The 17,393-nt window shown below is 42.8% G+C and overlaps 1 protein-coding gene across 1 annotated transcript in view; it reads right to left on the reverse strand.

Annotated features, from left to right (window-relative positions):
* pcdh15a (protocadherin-related 15a) overlaps positions 1-17,393 on the reverse strand; it is a 122,255-nt gene that overhangs the window by 18,059 nt on the left and 86,803 nt on the right. The window contains exons 25-28 of the mRNA XM_057047476.1: positions 6,697-6,806; positions 5,514-5,654; positions 3,996-4,123; positions 110-325 (exon numbers count right to left, since the gene is read on the reverse strand). Of these exons, the coding sequence (XP_056903456.1) occupies positions 110-325; positions 3,996-4,123; positions 5,514-5,654; positions 6,697-6,806 (595 nt within the window). The remainder of the gene's footprint in view (positions 1-109; positions 326-3,995; positions 4,124-5,513; positions 5,655-6,696; positions 6,807-17,393) is intronic.

Here is a 17,393-nt window from a genome sequence, read left to right on the forward strand (position 1 = left end):
GATGGAATTCAAGGCTCACACCCATACCACATCAAGATTAGCTGCTGCTCTACCTGTTGAGCAGGTTCAGTAACTGTTTAGAACCCCCCCCACCTCCCTGGTCACTCACCACCACTTCAGCACTGCTGCTGAGCCCTGCTCCGTAGTCGTCGGTGGCGATGACTTGAAACTTGAAGTAGGACCTGCGCATGTTCCGAAACATGATGGCCGACTTGATGATGCCTGTGTAGGTCTCGATGACGAAGCTGTCCTGGCCCTCTTGGGTGGGCGGAATAATCAGGCGGTACGCCATCTCGCTGTAATTCCCGGTGTCCTTGTCAGTGGCCTGTTGAGAGGTTTTGGGACACATGGCTCAGCAAACAAATGCAAGTCTGGATGTTTCATTTTATTTCAGTTCAAACACATCGAGGTTTAGCATCATTACTGTAAATGCTAGTCTGTCTGTGCTGGAAACACACCCACATCTGTGGCCTCTGCAGCACAAACCAGGTCCGGGCTGACGCGCAACGGGCGGGCAAGTCCGAGCGACACATGACAAATTGGAGCAATTTTTTTTTTCCTCAGCAGTTGACAGGGAAGGGAAAGAGGGAGGGATGCACCTTTGAAAGGACGCATTAATTAACCCTGAAGTACTGTCAGTGCGTAAAAAACCAAAGACAGGTGCTAGCTTTGTACAGAGATGTTCCAGCCACTGCTGGAAAACTGTCAATGGGAAGGAAAAAGGCTGATTTGCCCCATTAATGAGCTGCTGGTTGATAAAGAAGGTCAAGTCATTGTCATGTACAGGCACGGAGATGCTGCCAGCCTTCCGTTTATCAGGCTACACTTATGCAAAACCCTCAGATATGACTTCTGACTTCAGTTTGTTTCTCCTTTTCACTCCAAATGAGTGAAACAACAGAAATTGAGAAGTGTGTGAAGTGATAATATTCCGCAGATTATCTTCAGAGAAAACAGGCGCCCGGCTTCATTCCTAAGTAAGTCAAGTACAAACACTCCACGCTAGTCATATTTTCAAGAATCTGGTTCTGGGAAAATTATAGATAGCACTTGACCCAATATTCTGCGCTTTGGTGTCAATTCTAAATTAGAGGCAGAAGAGGGGTTTTGATTTGCTGGACTGATTGAAGCGTTCAATCAGAGATTCTCAGGGCAACATGTGAGACTTCAAACAGATGTGTTTTATATATTTAGAAGATGTGGACACGGTGGAGAATTTGGATTCTTTGTGAGAAATCTGACTGAGTGCATATGTATGTGGGCCATACAGGGTCTGGCCTGCCCCCTTGTACTCCCTACAACAAACACACAAACCTCTTTTTGTAAATGTAATTTTGATTTTTATGTCAACAATGTAGGTATTTTGTTTTTACAATGATTCAAATGTTGCATTCTTTATCACCAAGACATTAAACATTTTTGGATCCAAAACCGAAAAAGGAAATAAATTTGTTAGTCACCATCTCATCCACATTAGAGCACAGGGGACAACTTGACTTTCTCTGTGGAAAATCCATTTTCTTTAGCAAAACCCGCTTTTCAATTATTTTAAATAGACCAAAATTAGAAATAAATGTTTCCCCTCCAGTTTAACACCAGCATGTTAAACAGGTTTTGCTAGACAGCAACGATGGCGGCACCCTCAATCACTGCAGTTGGGAAAATGTCCTGTTAATCGTCTCCCCAATTTGCCCCTGGTTCAAAGTGTGTGTATGTGTGTGTGTGTGTGTGTGTGATGCGGAGGCAATAATCCCTCTGTTGACTGCTCTAAAATGCACCCGCCGCGGTGCTTTTTCAGTTAGAGAGATGCTTCTGGTGTTACATCTAATATGTTGTGTACTCAAGTGTCTTGTGGATATTGATAACATTGCTTCTATGTAATTCACTGCTTTAAATAATGAGGACTGATGTAGCCTATAGCTGGTCAAATTGCTGTTGGTTATGTTTAACGGGATCATTAACGATGCGCGAATAATAGGATTATCAAACATGAACTGTAGACTAATAATAACCCCCCCCCCCACCCCGATATTCAAGTAGAATTTATACCAAAGGGTAAAACCATTACTAATATAAATAAATGTATCAGTGATTTAATGTGTTAATTATGGTTCCCAGCCCATTTATATTTATTCTGATTAATTTTAGGAATGCGCATGATGGATCAACATGAACTATAAAATGGAGCCAGAGATAATTCTGGAATAACGTAACCATCCTGTGAGGCATGATTCTGTACGGTTAGAACATGAAGATTAGGGATGAGCTCATTTCTAACCCCAGAGCTTTATTTAAGTAGATCACTGTTCAATAATATTTTTAGTCAGCCTGTAGCATTTCTGTCTTTGCACATAGGGATACGTTCTTGATTTTTAATCTTTACAAGTTACAAGACTATTAAATAGGCTTACTTTTTTATTAGGGTTTTTAACAAAATCACTCTATGAACTCTGTGTTCCTCGACTTACCTGCTATTTATAGCACCAGCCTGCTTCCTTTAACACCAAAACTAAAGAGGATAAAAAGAAACTAGGGTCTAATCCTGCAGACTGAAGGCAAGCGCCACTTAATTAAAGATAAGTAACAGCGTTCTTAACGATGAGAAACAACCTTTTTTCCTTCTGCCCCGATGTCAGTAATAGTAGACTGAAAATCAGTTCAATTGTTCACGACTGCCCTCCCAGGAGAGCTTTCACCTCTCTGGAATTATCACGTGGCCACGATGTTCTGCACTTTAATCAGGCTCTGACTCTGATGCTTTGATTTGGGGTTTTGAACACATGCAACACTGAATTCAGAATTTATCTGGCTGGAAAGGAACGGTTATGATTGGACCTATTACACTTCATATCTATGAAGATATGGAAGGTGGGGGGTGGGTGGGACGGGGAGGGTAGGAGCGGAGGGCAGTGGAGGTCTGCTGCTCGCCTCACATTGTCCTGGAGTCTCTCTCATGCCCAGCACCATGAATGCAAATCCGATTATGCTGTATCGAGCAGCCGCCCTGGGGGGTTGCTGAGTTTTGCCTTGTAGATCAATAAAGTGTTTTAAAATTCATCGTAAGCTGAATAAACTAGATGTTACACATGAGATATGAGCAAAAACAACCCATGTGCACAACCTGTCTGGGCAGAGGTGAGCCACTGTGGAGGCATTTTCTCTTTAAAGTAACTACACTCAATGCGTAATAATGAATAAATGTTAGTATGAATGTCATAGATTCCTTTTGCACAATAAAAGAGTGTGTAGATTATATTCTTGGATTTACCTTTTGATTATTGTCAAAAGATCAGAAAGCAACATTAGATTTTTTAATTTAACCACCACCTACTCTTCTAAAGCTTTTATTAAAGAAAATATCACCAGTACATGAAAATCATGTCCAATGTATTTTCCAGGGTGAGCAATTAGTCTTCCTTCCTTTGAGGTCAAGTTCCAACCAATAATTTCAGAGCTTGATTTAGTATTTTCTGTAGCAAGTGTCTGCTACAATGTGGATGGATTAGACGAGCACAATCAGAGGTTAATAAGGGAAAACACACTTTTCATCAACATGACGTCAGAAAAACTACTAGTGTCTTATACTTGGTTGTTTCCAGAGCATCAATGCACACCTGCATTGAGGGTGGAGTGATGAAACTGAAAGTAGATGTTGCAGGCAATGATTTTGGAAGGATTTTATGCACAAAAACAAGATTATATTTTCCATAACTCCCACTCACAAATGAGGAGCAGACATAGCCTCCAGTAAAGTACTCGACATGACAAAATGAAACCTTCTGCAGAACGCTGTCCAGACCCGCTTCTGGAACGTACGGGGACTACAGAGCTGAGCTCGGAGTGAGCCCTCCAGCGTGTGGAAGAGCTCAAGGAGAGCAGGAAAGTGAAGGAGGAAGGAGGGAGCGCTGCAGAGAGCGGATCAGATCACACCCCCCACCATGGCTGCGGGGAAGGTGTCAAAGTGCACATCTGGAGTGGCGCTTTAGCTTTCTTACCACTATCTTGAGCACGGAGCTGAAGATCTTGGTGTCCTCTGTCACGCCGCCGATGTAGAGCTTCCTGGAGAAGACGGGTGGGTGGTCATTCTCATCCTGCACTTCGATGAACACCTTGGCTGTGTTAGCTGCAGGAAATAACCAGAACAGAACAGTTTCGCTGCAACATGAGCTACAAAGAAATCCAAAAATAATATTTGCTTTCACTCATCCAGTGATTGGTTTATTGCACCCCCAGGGCGATGAAATCACAAGAGATGCACAAACTGCAGAACTGACATCTTCCCCAGCACCACGTGTTAAATTAACACATCTGTCAACTTATTTGAAGCCACAAATATCAAATCCTGCATATTTTAACCTCAAGCTGTGACATAAATACAATCATTTTATGGCCAGCGGCTGTTCAACAACTTCAAAAAAGAACTTGGAAATTATTTTCAAAAATACTTGACAGCCAATCATCACTGCAGACATCTAAGCATATTTCTTCAGATTAGATCAATTTTAATAAGGTGCAGCCTAAGTATCGTCTCTGAAGCAGATCCAATCATAACTGAAAATAGGTTGGTGATGTGCACAAAAATGCAGCTTGGGTCAATTTTGACTAAAGAAGGTAAATTAAATCTCCTGCAGAAACGCTTTGAAGTGAAGCTCTTCTAATGAGACAGACGCTCTTTAGTGGAGCTACGTTAATAACGTTAAGATGCTCCCAAGGCCCCCTTCTTTCTCTCTCTCTGTGTGTCCCCACCCCCAAAAAATAAATCTGAAAAAGAGAAGAGTGGATATTCTGTATGACAGCATCAGTAATTAAGTTTCCAAACTAATATGGAGCCATTAAAAATTAGCCCAATTAATTAAAGCTCACCTCAGCCGACGAGACGTTTGTTGACATTAAAATTGGCGGTGAACAAATGGTGAGTGCGGGACTAGGACGGTTGCCACAGCAACCGGACTTATTAACACCAGAATGAAGTCATTCTAAATTCAACCCCAAAATGAGGAACAGGAGCAAACAAAGAAATCTATCAAGGAAAATATTTTCAACTGCCAAAGTTCTTGTGGAATTATTGCTCTGTCGGTGCAATAATTCCTCCTGGTTGTGTAACGCTCCATATTTACGTAATGGCAATGAAAGCAAATACTAACATTATATTATTTACCTTTTAAGTGATCATCTACTTACATATATTACAATATGTGTATTATGTATAAACGCAATTAAAAACCGTCATTTGGAAAGCTGTGGGAAAGATGTACCACTGACGTTTACTGTAGGGTTTTTGTGAGATTCTGACGTTCTAGTCGTGGGGCAGACTCGATGCTTTTATGCATAAAAATTGTGGTAAACACGCAGCTAAAAATAAGTGATGAAAAGAAACAGCAATAAAAAGCTGCGTGTAATCATAATCAGTCACACGGAGAGATTGGGATTCACTATAAATACAACACCTGGAGTAACGTGAAACATCGTTTGGGCACTGATTTTCAACCCCTAATCGGATGGAGTGTCCTTACTTTTAGAGGGAACGCGCAGGTTGGACATGACGACCTCCATGGAGTCCGCCTGCACCCGCAGGACGTAGCTTGTCACATTTTCGTAGTCCAGAGGTTTGGCTGTGGAGATGACGCCTGTCTTGTTGTTGATCTGAAAATGACCTGGAAGCGCAGATGAGGAAATGAAAGATGGGAGCGTAAACAGCAGCCGTGTGTGTGTGTGTGTGTTGTGTGTGCGCGTGTGTGTGTGTGAGACTGCCTCCTTCCTGGGCACACGTACACCTCAGGGTCAATATTCAAATGCAGCCCTGTGAATTGAATTGATTTGTTGTCCTTCACGGGATTATTTTACTTTGGTTTTCCAGCGCAGCTTTGATTCTCCGATACTGTTGTAATCAGTGTTTTCTAATCAGCGCCATGGCTCGGAATACTGAATGCTGAGTTGGGATCTGGAAATCCTGACATAGCCGTTGCAATTTTCAGTGCAGATGAGGAGATAAGGACAGACTGGCTGGTTATTAAAACTTTTAGCGTTGTGTTAGATAATTCTCCACGGATGGATCATTAACGGGATTTTAAGCACATTGTCACATTTTGATGGCGTGCAGTCAAGGCAGTGTAACGATCAAGAATGACATTGTTAAACAATTAAAATGAAGATATCAGTGCCACAAAAGATGCTCTGATGCTTTGAATGAATTCACAAGCACATTCTTGTGTCTGAGCAACCTTTGTGCCATCTTTTAACAACAACTGGACAATACACACCTGACAAACCTATTAGAACATACATACAAACAGCAGCCTGTGGATCATCAAAACCCAGCCCATTGAAGTGGAATCCACAGAAAATCTCACAGGGGCTTGAACTGCCTGTCACATGTCAGGCTAATGCTTCTGCTGTCGGCATCTTTAGCTCTTTGATGCAGCTCAGGAAAAGGGCAAACTTTAAGCAGATCCCTCTAAACCTGATCTGTTCTCTTCCGTCACTGCCAGGTTTGAACCACCTTAAATATTTACGCTATATCCCTACCAGCGACATTGCTGGAAACATGGAAGAAAAAAGTGCAACCAAACAAACGAAAACAAACAAATGCAAAAAGGCAATTTTCCTTTCAAAATAACATCGCTTTTTAAGGAGAAAATGCGTGCGATGATGTACAATAACATTATACAACTGTCCTATAAACATTTATTTGCATACCTAAATCATTGCCTCCTACGATGGAGTAGAAGATGCTTTGATTGACAGCAGCAGCCAGAACCGTCCCCACCGGGGTGCCGAATGGAGCCAGCTCGCTCACTGGAGGAAACCTGCATTAAAAAAAGGACAAATTTTGAGTTTACTGACATCATCCTGGCATCAAAGAAAGAACCTGAAATAATGAAGATAGAAGTCTCCAGAAGAACGAGGCAAGATATTTCAGAGTTATTAATTATGCACTCCTAATTCATGCGTGACTGATGTAGATTAGTTGGAAGAGAAAACAGTCTGCTGTGCACACAGTGTGTCACTATTGATATATGAATTAACCTCTCTTTTCCCAGCGGTTTGAGCTCTGCCAAGTATGGGGTGTAATTATTGGCCTACACACTTTCCTTTAGCATAACTCGTTTTCTGCTCAGTTTGAGTCATGAGGGTCAAGGATTAGTCCTGAGCTTTTATCATTTTCCGTTGGACAATCCCCATTTTAAAATGGTGAACAAAAACAAACCTTTAACTACATATTAGCTTAGCTGCACCCAGACTTGCGAGCCCGAGAACAGGAACATTCAAGAAGCTGAAATAAGGTTTCACTTTATCCTTACTGACCCAAGGGACCTCCCCCATGGACCTGATGCTCTATTGTGTCCACGGTAACCAGCTGTGGTTGTTCCATCTCGGAGAAAGAATCTTACTGTCTTCATCTTTTAGGAAAGTGCAGACTGAGGAGAGATGCTGGGGCAGAAGCAGATGGCTGTTTGGCTGGATATCTACAACAGTTTGCTTGATGAAAAATGAAAAAACTAAGCATTTACCATCGAAATCTCCCCGTCTTGAGAAATAAATTTGAGATGGAATTGAAAATGGCTTTAAACAACGAAGCATGGAACAGATTGGGGTTTTTCTTTCCTCGATGAGTGAGACTAACGGCAAATAGCCGTGCCGATGAGTCAGGCCTACAAGTGGGTAATCATATCCAGCAGATATGATTGTGGCTTGCCGTGAATAGCGGGGAAGCCTTCTTCGGTCATGTGTCGGCGACGGCTGATTAAAGCTGATGGCGTCATCGGCTCGTGAAACCCTGGCGTGACTTATTTTCCCTATTCTGCCATGTCTGAATTTTAGCCCTCCGTATTGAGTTCTGTGGGCATGTTGGAGAAGCTCTCCATGGCAATTTTGCATTTAGAAATATTTCTCCCTCGTATAACAGCAGAAGGAAGAAGCCAGGCAGTCGCACGCAAGCCTGGAGCGGCGGACGCTCGGGCGAGGGTGTGTATCGACCCTTCAAACCTCCTCCTCTGTCCCTGTTCCTCCTTTCCAGCACATTTTCACTACACCGATAACACAATGTTCCAAACAAGACACAACTGAGAGGATGCACAGATGCGGAGGCAATAAATGACAAAGTCTGGACCCCACACTGGAGTAAAACAACCCGCTAAGTTACCTTATGACAATTGGTGCAGAATATCGACATGCAGAGGGAGGCTTCTTATGAGACGCCGCTGAAGACATCCACTGTATATACCCCCCACCCTGGGGGCTTTATTTCCTATCTCCAGAGACAAATATCACTTAAAGACATTTCATGAAAAATGAATGAAAAGAAAATGACTCCCCTCTTCTGCCAAGCAGTGCGATATAGCATCCCATGCTGGGAGATTACATTATTGAGGCTGTGCTGCAAAGAAACTGGCCGCACGATGTATGTGTAGTGCTGCCTTTTTGTGGAAAATACAGGGCAGTTAGTGATAATAACTATATAAGCGCAGTCTCCGAGGCAGACGGAAGCAAAAATCCATCCTGCTCTTGAGGACAGGAGGAGGGGATTTCTTAATGCGGCCATTATATCCTTTAAGAGAACGTCAAAATGAGAAAAACGCTTGCAAATGCTTGCGGAAAAAGAACTAAATATACCATAGGCTTTACATGGACACTAAAGTACCCTTCAATTTCATGTTATTCATGTTATTTTAAAATCACCACAAGCCACTGCAGTCCTCATGATTCTAAACACATTTAGTTACTTAAAACATTAGATTTATACATACAATCTGTAATATATGTGCATATATCGATGGATAGAAATAGTAAGACCTCTTTTTTCCCCAAGGGATAGGTTCATTAGGGTGATTGGAGACACTAAATAGCCCCTCGGTGAATGGTGCTGTCCATGTACTGCTGCTGGTAGAGACTCCAGCATCACCCACATCCCTGATTTAGAATACGAATTAAAGAGTCATATTAGTGGTGGCTCATAAAAAAGGGTGGATGGAAATCAAATTTAAATGGAATTTTAATAAAAGACTGGCATCACATGACACGTGCTTGTGAAGTTCTGCGGACTCTCGGTCAGAGAGAAAAGTGAAATGTTTTAAATGCTAAACCTTATTATGTTTCACAGGAGATGTGTATAAGAGAGATGAAAAAAAATCTATTGAATTAATATTTATGAAATGTTTGAGCATAATACCCAGAGGCATCATTCCTTCCAAATCTGCATGTTCTACAATCAAATTTAAAACTTCTGGGCGTCCGCTTGCACAGTTTTACTCTTGTCAATGAGACAAGCTAGATGTATAAAAACAGGCAGGTGTTTTTGACTTTGCACTGGTGGCAGGAGGGTCAAAGTTTACCAGATATATTCACACACCCACCAGGCAGCCCTAGGAGACATTTGGGATTCGGTATCTTCCTCAAGGACGCTATGACAGGTTGACTGCGGGAGCCCTGGATGGAACGCCGACCGTTGTATATGTATAACTGCCATCTGGGTGTTAATTGCTGTGCAGATCAGTTATGAAAGCACCGCGTGTGGGACAGCAGTGTTGGGCTGCATGGTGTGATTGTTGGGAACAAGCCGAGTTGACAGGTTATGACTTCCCTACAAAGCGGCTCTTGCTGAAGGCTGTGAGCTGCAGATAAATGCGGAGCCGCGTGTGAATGTCAAGCGTGCAGCTGTGTAGGCGGAAATGGGGCACATGTGGACAGAAAGGTGCGCACGCACACCGGCGTCCAGATCAAAATGTGCACTCAAAAGATATCTGGCTCCCCTCAGATGCTGCCCCACTGAGCGGTTCAGCAATACAACAACTAGGATCAATTTGAGGAGGACCGGCAGTTATTCTCTCAATAGGAGTGTAATTCTGGGAGCCTTTTTATCTGTCCAGGATTAGGCTGTCATCTTTGGTGATCAATATCTGTTGGCCTCTAAAGGATATGGGAAATATCAGATAAACTGTCAACTGTTTCAATATTTGTCTGACATGTGGATCAAACATGTGGGTTCACGTCAGTTTATGAGACGGTTCAGCATTAGCTAATGCTAATACAAGACAGTCCAGCAGAACCAACTGTATGGAAAATTACGATTTTTCATTTTCACTAGAATTTAAGGGTGCTGAACTGACAAATGACCCATGTTACCAGAAAAAGTTCTCAAGAAGATTATTCATCTGTCAAAGCACAAAACAAGTCAGTTATGCCGTTATGAATAGTAATAAATGTTAATGAGAAGAGCCCACCCGTCAGTACTTTCATCCTTGGATGAGAAAAAAAATTGTTGTATCAAAGTTAAGTAGAAGAATAAGAAGCTGACATGTCTACAGGCTGCAGCAGAACCCTGGTGTCAACATGACAAGGTGAACGGAACGCCATTGAGAGTGGTGGGCGGCACACAGGTGTCGGGGAGCACTTTGCCCCAAGGCTAATGGTGCACTGATGCTTATGAGACAAGACAGAGGTGTCTGGAACTCATAGTGCAGTGCAGGGGCTGCTGAAAATGTGTCAACGATCTCTTTAGCTTGCCTTCCCCTTGCTATTCATGCACTATATCACAGAGAGGGAAATGGTGGGATGTATAAAGAGGGATCTCCTTGGGTGCAAGGAGGTCTTCACCTGTCTCAAGGTCTTAAGCACAAGAGTCATAACAGAGATGCACTTGCTAACCCCACCATGGACAATGGTTAATCAGCCTGGCTCACTGAACCAACCCCGAGTCTTTCACTTGCTAATTGGTGACATGTGAGTAAATAAGACAGGACACATCAGGTCCAGGTCCAGGCAGAGCAGCATGGAACAGGAGGATTCTTTGTCAGAGTTACGATTATGTGTCCTCGGCAAACGACAGCATCTTAACTTTCCAGTTCATACCATTTTAGAGGAGGAGGCCTCATTAGAATATTTTTCTGAAAAGGTTAAATGCCCCTCACGGCCCCTTTGAGGCTGCCTGTGGTGTTAAAATGATCACAGTCAAACAGCAGGAAGCAGGAAAACAGGAAGTCAATAAAGCAGTTGGTTTAAACTAAGGAGACTCCTGTTTAAGGTGCATTTTCATGGTTGGTAAAATAATGTGATTCATTTAGATGACAATGTAAACAATTGCAACGCATCGCTGGTTAAGCTACAATGATCTAGACAATAATGGGTCCTGTTTTCAAGCATTGTTTCCGTTCATTTTGGTTCCTGCGACCGTGATGTTACCTGCAAATAAAGAGCAAAAAGGGCCTTTTCCCTTCTTTAGTGTGGCCTTCCGCTTAATTGGCAACACTCACATGACTGGGAGCCGTCGCCAAGGTGACAAATTGATCTAAACATTCATGGGACGCTTTGTTTGTCGTGCCTCCGCCTGTAAACAAGCAGCGGGAGGATTCATTTGGTTTGAAAATAAAAGCCAATTTCTGCCAAAATGATCCAGCCGGTTTGCGGCTGCTCTCTTCCCACACGTATTCCGACTAACAAAGCAAAGACAGAGAGCTCCACTTCTGGGTAGGAAGCACTGAAACATCCAAGGGCCGCTTCATTGACCCTTTTGTCACAGGGGCCAGGGCCAAGCTTCATATGCTGCGACTGGTGGCGCGGCAGGAGGGGAATGAACCAACGTGCGTGCTCTGACCCAGTTTGACAGGAAATGGTATTGTGATTTCAGGGTGGTGCCGATGGACAGAATACTGAAGCGAGTGGCAATGTCCAGCGCCCCCCCCTTCACTCGGTGGGTATCAGAGAAGGGACTCTATTCCCATAGGAGGAGAGGGGTTTCTCTGTGGCTGAATATATCAGCATACATCAGCGGGCAGAGCGGAGCCTTGTCCATCACATCCAGCGAGGCAGGAAAACATACGGCCTTGGACGCACGCTCTGGAAATCAGGTGTGTTGACCTGATGTCGAGAGGAATCGGGGCTCATCTTAGATCAGTTTAGCACCTTTCATAACCCCTAATGTCTCTTCATACCACTCAGTGCTCATTGCAGAGGGAATTATAAACACTTTCATTCTGCAATGGCCTTGATTTGAAAATCAGATGATCCCATGTGTCTAAATATTCATCTACAGTATTTATACTTGCAAATGTAATGCAAATGATGGCAGTTCCTAGTCTACTCCATTATTGTAGATATATTTAAGGGGATAACAAATTTAGTTTCTCGAGTATTTTGGAACTTTAATGCAGCACGTGTTGACTCACTGGCCAGGACTGGTGCTATGATGCTATTTGTCAGCAGAACCATCAAGATGGACATCTCTACGCATCTTATTGGTCCTTTTTAAAAGGCTGCCACTCCAAACATGAATCAAGCAGTTGGGGAGGCCTATGCACACACACATGGGTGATGTCCACCTAGGAAACAATCAAAGCAAAAATCAAAGTCTGGCCTGGATCCTAAGAACACCAAAATCATCATGGAAACAGCCTTTAGACAGGTTGCACAAATTGCTAAATAAAACAAATTTCAAGCAGGTATATTTATTTGATCCAGCACAATTAACAACGGCCTAGAATTAATTGTGATTAATCTACATTAATCCACAGTGGCCCTGTGATTAATCTGAATAAATAGTCTGCATTCTCCTTTGACAGCCCCAAATTCTTATTATTAGTATGAGCGAGGGAGATTTAACTGCTCCTTTCTATATTACATAAAAATGAAAAAGCTCTGAAGCAATTTGTAGAATAACACACAGAACAGTTTTATCCCAGAATAAACTACAGTCAGCCTAACATTTTAAAACCAGTCTCATTGAAAGACACTGACCTCATTAATGTTCATATTTATACTGTATGGACCGTGAAACCTATAGTCATTATGTATATGTATTGCACATTTTCTAAAATAATCCAGACCATTGACATCATTGTTAATGTTGTTCTTTTACTTTTTAAAGCCATATCTTAAAGGTTACTGCTTTTAAGTGCCCCTAAAAATAGGAGTTTAAAAATCTTCAAACATATAGCAGAACACTTGGCCTTTAAAAATCCCGACTATTTTTTTTGGCAAAGAACATTTTTAATGCTCAATGGAATATTCTGTACATGTGATGGATGTCAAAGTGGATTCCGGGGAATGGCCTTAAACCGGGAGGTTTAACAGGTCTCTCTGACTATTGTGGCCTTAAAACCTCTCATCTGCTCAGTCAAAGACTCGCTGCTGCAAACCAGATTCAGCACGTGCAGATATGAGCTCAGACTCCTGATGGGCTGCTGACTCTCACTTGCTAATAGGATTTACTAATGAAGTCTCAGATGCTAAAAAACATCTCTGGAATCCAACACCTGTAACAGGGAGTACAGCTAGCATAAGCGGGAACCTGTCATCACAACCACAGGTCTGATCACGTTCCTCTCTGAGCCATTCCTCTGATCACTTATCTTGCAACAGCAGACCCACCGTCTCTGTTGTGGTCACACTGGAGCATTTCTCCAGGAAAAGAAAGAGGCCGTCAAAACACAAAACAGCTTCTCAGGGGCACGAGGGAGGGGGACGTTGAGGAGTACAACATTTACTGCTCTGGCGGACAGTATGAGCCGGCTGGGCCGTGTCAGCCCACTGGATGATATTATCCTCCAGCCCTGGGCCAGTAAACGCCTGGACGCTGGTGTCTGACTGGGCCAGTCGCTGGGGCTCACAATGTGAAACGGTTCTGTTTCCTGCATGCCTGACTAATTGCTGCTCCTGCCTAAATCAACTTTTCTTACACAACATTTGTCACCACAACAAACAAACAAAAAAAATCACTTCATATGTTTGAAAATGTCTTATACTTATTTACAGACTCTTATTTGGTCTGTAAAGCATTTGCACCATTTCCCCTCATTTTACCAGGATAAAATTGTCATAAAGACTTTGCTTTTTCACTTGCCAACACATTTTGAACAAACACATCTGCTTCCAACTTGAAGAATAGAGAATCTTAATATGCCAACATGTCCTAGAAGTGAGTTTTTACTGTCTCAAAGCTTTGACCTTTGTTTGAAAATACATTGACTTCAACAATAAATTGCTATAGTAATTAATGATAAATTTAGCCAGAATAGTATATAATCCCTTTGTCTTTTTGTGCCCCAACAATAACTCTAACCTTAATCATGTCACCTAGAACACATACGCAGGCGTTATAGATAGGTCTGGAATGGCACCGATATTTAATGAGCATGTTCATTGAAAAATGACACTAAATGTCTAATGAGGATTCTTTGAAAGCAGCAGCTCTTTTATTTACAGCAGCCTGATTATATTCAGAAATGAACACCTCCTTTTATGTGTGCTACATAATGCTACACAGCTAAACAAGAGGCTTCTTCAGTTTAAACCTTGCACTGACTCACATATTGGATTCTGCCCAGTAAAACCAGTTTGATCTCCTCCTCATCCCTCCTTCTTCAAGAGCACCGCGGTGGGGCATTTATAAGATTTGGAAACCACTCCGTCTCTTACTGGGAGGCAAACAAACGAGTCCTGCTTTGTTTTTTTTAACGTTTTCCCCTCGCCGGTGTTTCTCTTCATGTCCGCGCCAGTCTGACTGTTGGCGATCCTGCGTCCACACATGCTTACTATTGGTTTGTAGTGAGGACTTATAGTCCAGCGTGTTCTGCTTGTCTTGGCAGGCTTGCAACATTGACCTTTTAGCTGATATTTGGGATTGGTGAAATAAATGTGACTGGGCGTCTCTCAGACAGCCGAGTGACGTCTGCCTATTTAGCAGATGCTAGTGAAAGGTCAGTGCACTTCTGGTTTTAACAATTTCAAGGCTCGCTACAGCGGATTCAAACCTGCGGTTGAAAATCAATCATGCCCTTCAGGAGGATGAATGCTCTCCACACCATCAAGCTGTAGCTCACATGATGGGAGACAGGGCGGAGGGAATGAGGTGGCAGAAGCAGAGGGTTGACTTTGTTGGGGTTTTATTTTGTAAGCCTGTGGTTATTTGCCCTGACACATGCAGACAGTGTGGGAGAGACCCCAGCAGGGCTCAGAGTAACCCTTTAAATGCCCAACGAGCACTGCTGTCGCTGCTTCTGTCACAGCAGCAGCAGCAGCAGCAGTTCAAGTCACGGTTAGGGACCAAAAATTGAAAAAGAGGCTGCTAGCAGTAAAGGTGCTGGGAGGCTTTCAGAGGATTGTGAAGGTACTCCTGAGCAAGGCAGCAAATACTTAAATGCTCAGGGTGCCTGCGACAGGGCCGGCCTCTCCCTTAATGATTACATGTGCAGGTGTTCACTGTATGTTCACATTCATTAACTGAAAGCATCTTGTGTGTAAAAACAGTACCGGTAATTTCTGTGGGATGAATGAATGATTCTTCTTCTACTTCAGAACTCTGAGGTGTTTAAATACTCAGAACATTAACGCAGGAAACACCCAATTAAACAGGCAAGTCTAAAAGAGAAATCATCTACTCTAAAAGGCTTCCCTAAGAAAATGCTGAGTGAGTTTGTAACGTTCATCTGTCATAAAGCAGAATCATTTCCCCATATTGTCAGTAATGACATAATTAGCAGCTCCACTCTCGACGGTACCCGTGGTGACACCGCTCACTAAGGTGTGCTAACAATGTTACTAAGGGCATCGCTCAATAATCTGTTGTTGTGTTCGACTATTGCAGGGCTGCATATTAATGCTGCAGGTATGGAGCAACATCTGCTGCCTGCGACATCGCCGCCATAAAGAGAATACATGATCACTCCCGGATGGTTTCCTCTTCAGTCGATGATATGAATCATTTTAACACTGTTTCCGATACCCCGATGGCCTCGCTGAAGTACGAGCGAAGGAGAAGAAGGCAGATTACACTGATTATGTCATTTCTGATAAGGTCATTTGTGCTGCAGTCAGGTTGGGTGGGCTGCATTTCTGCTTCATTAACATTTGTAGCACCACCTCCTTAAAAACTCAAAAGTCATGTTGGATTGGGCAGCAGTTCGCTCTACAGTAAATGGAGGAGACCGCATGGAAATACTATAACAATAGATTCATGTCAGGTAACGTCGCAGTAAAAGGTCGGTATTGTGTATGTATTGGGACGTTTCTGCATTTCTGATGTTAAGACGAGGCCGTGCTGAACTCTGGTTGAACTGAAAATGTCCCGAACAAATGCTCCGACAGATAAAACGGTTCTACGCATAGCTGTCCCTCAGCTGTATGGGTCTGCTAATATAACAGTGTTGCATCCAAAGTAGAAATAATATGACAAATATAGAAAAAGGCAGCAATCACTGCATTACACTGTACTGTGTGTTGAGATGTAATGGATTCCACAAAACTGTTCTTGCAACTGAGGTCACGTCTTTTTACGCGGACAATCGAGTATTGTTCCTGGTTTTTGGCTCTTGTCACTTGTGACCTGGGAAAAGGAGATTTAAAGGGGGCCACCAGTGACCAGCTACATCAAAAAGCTGAACAACCGCGTGCAGGACCCTTACTGGAGTGTTAACACAGCGAGTTTAGGGTAATACACACTACAGAAGCAGAGGATGAGGCGATGAGCCATCTAACAGGAACAGTAAATTACTCTTTTTGTCATGTTATTGCATTCTGCACACAGCACAGCTAACAGCACATCTAAACAAGGACGCAACCTGATCGCTAAAGGAAATTACACAGCGGGGTGTCATTATGAAGCCTTAGAGTCAGTCAGTGTGAATAAATAAAAAACTGATTAAAAAAATATATATTCAGCTCTGTTGATGCCATAATGTGACTTTTCGAATCTCAGAGGCTAACATGGAGTAAACTGACATGGCGAGCCAAACCGAGGAGGTAACGCTCAGGCAAAGTCGAGCTGGGATGGAGCAAAATGAAATACCCAGAGGCTCGAGGCTAAATTCTCATGTGATTTGGATCTAGGAGTGGAAGTGCTGCGAGAAAGGTAAAAGCAGAGAAAACCACAGGCGTTCAACACGAGGCCAATGATCTAGCTTCAGCACACAAGAGCGGATTTACATAATGGGAACGTGTCACATTCTCAAGGGGAAATGCACATTTATTCTATTTTCATCCACTCAGTACTAAAGACTCCCTGTTAGCATTATATCTACGAGCTTTTAGTAGAAAGTTATTGTATTTTTTTTTTTGTTATTTTTTTTTACATACACACACAAAGCAGAAGTTTGTTGCTGTTACAGATGATGTCACAGTCGAGACCCTGAAAAGTGGCAGATAACAGCTGAAGCCATCAGGGATTACAAAGTCGATCGCAGAACTCCTAGCAGAGGATTGACTTCGATCAGCACCGTCTCATGGGGCAGACACAACTGAGCGCAACTATAACTAATAATTTAGGAAGCTGGGGTTGGGATCAGGGATATTATTGGATTGGGTCTGTTAAAATGATGCTACCAAAGGACTCCAGGCAATTTGGATTCCCATATTTTCCCCCATGGAATTTAGGCAGTTTTTAAAAGAAATGCATTTAAAACAGA

The sequence above is a fragment of the Takifugu flavidus genome, chromosome 11, assembly GCF_003711565.1.
Source record: "Takifugu flavidus isolate HTHZ2018 chromosome 11, ASM371156v2, whole genome shotgun sequence".
Classification (NCBI taxonomy): domain Eukaryota; kingdom Metazoa; phylum Chordata; class Actinopteri; order Tetraodontiformes; family Tetraodontidae; genus Takifugu; species Takifugu flavidus.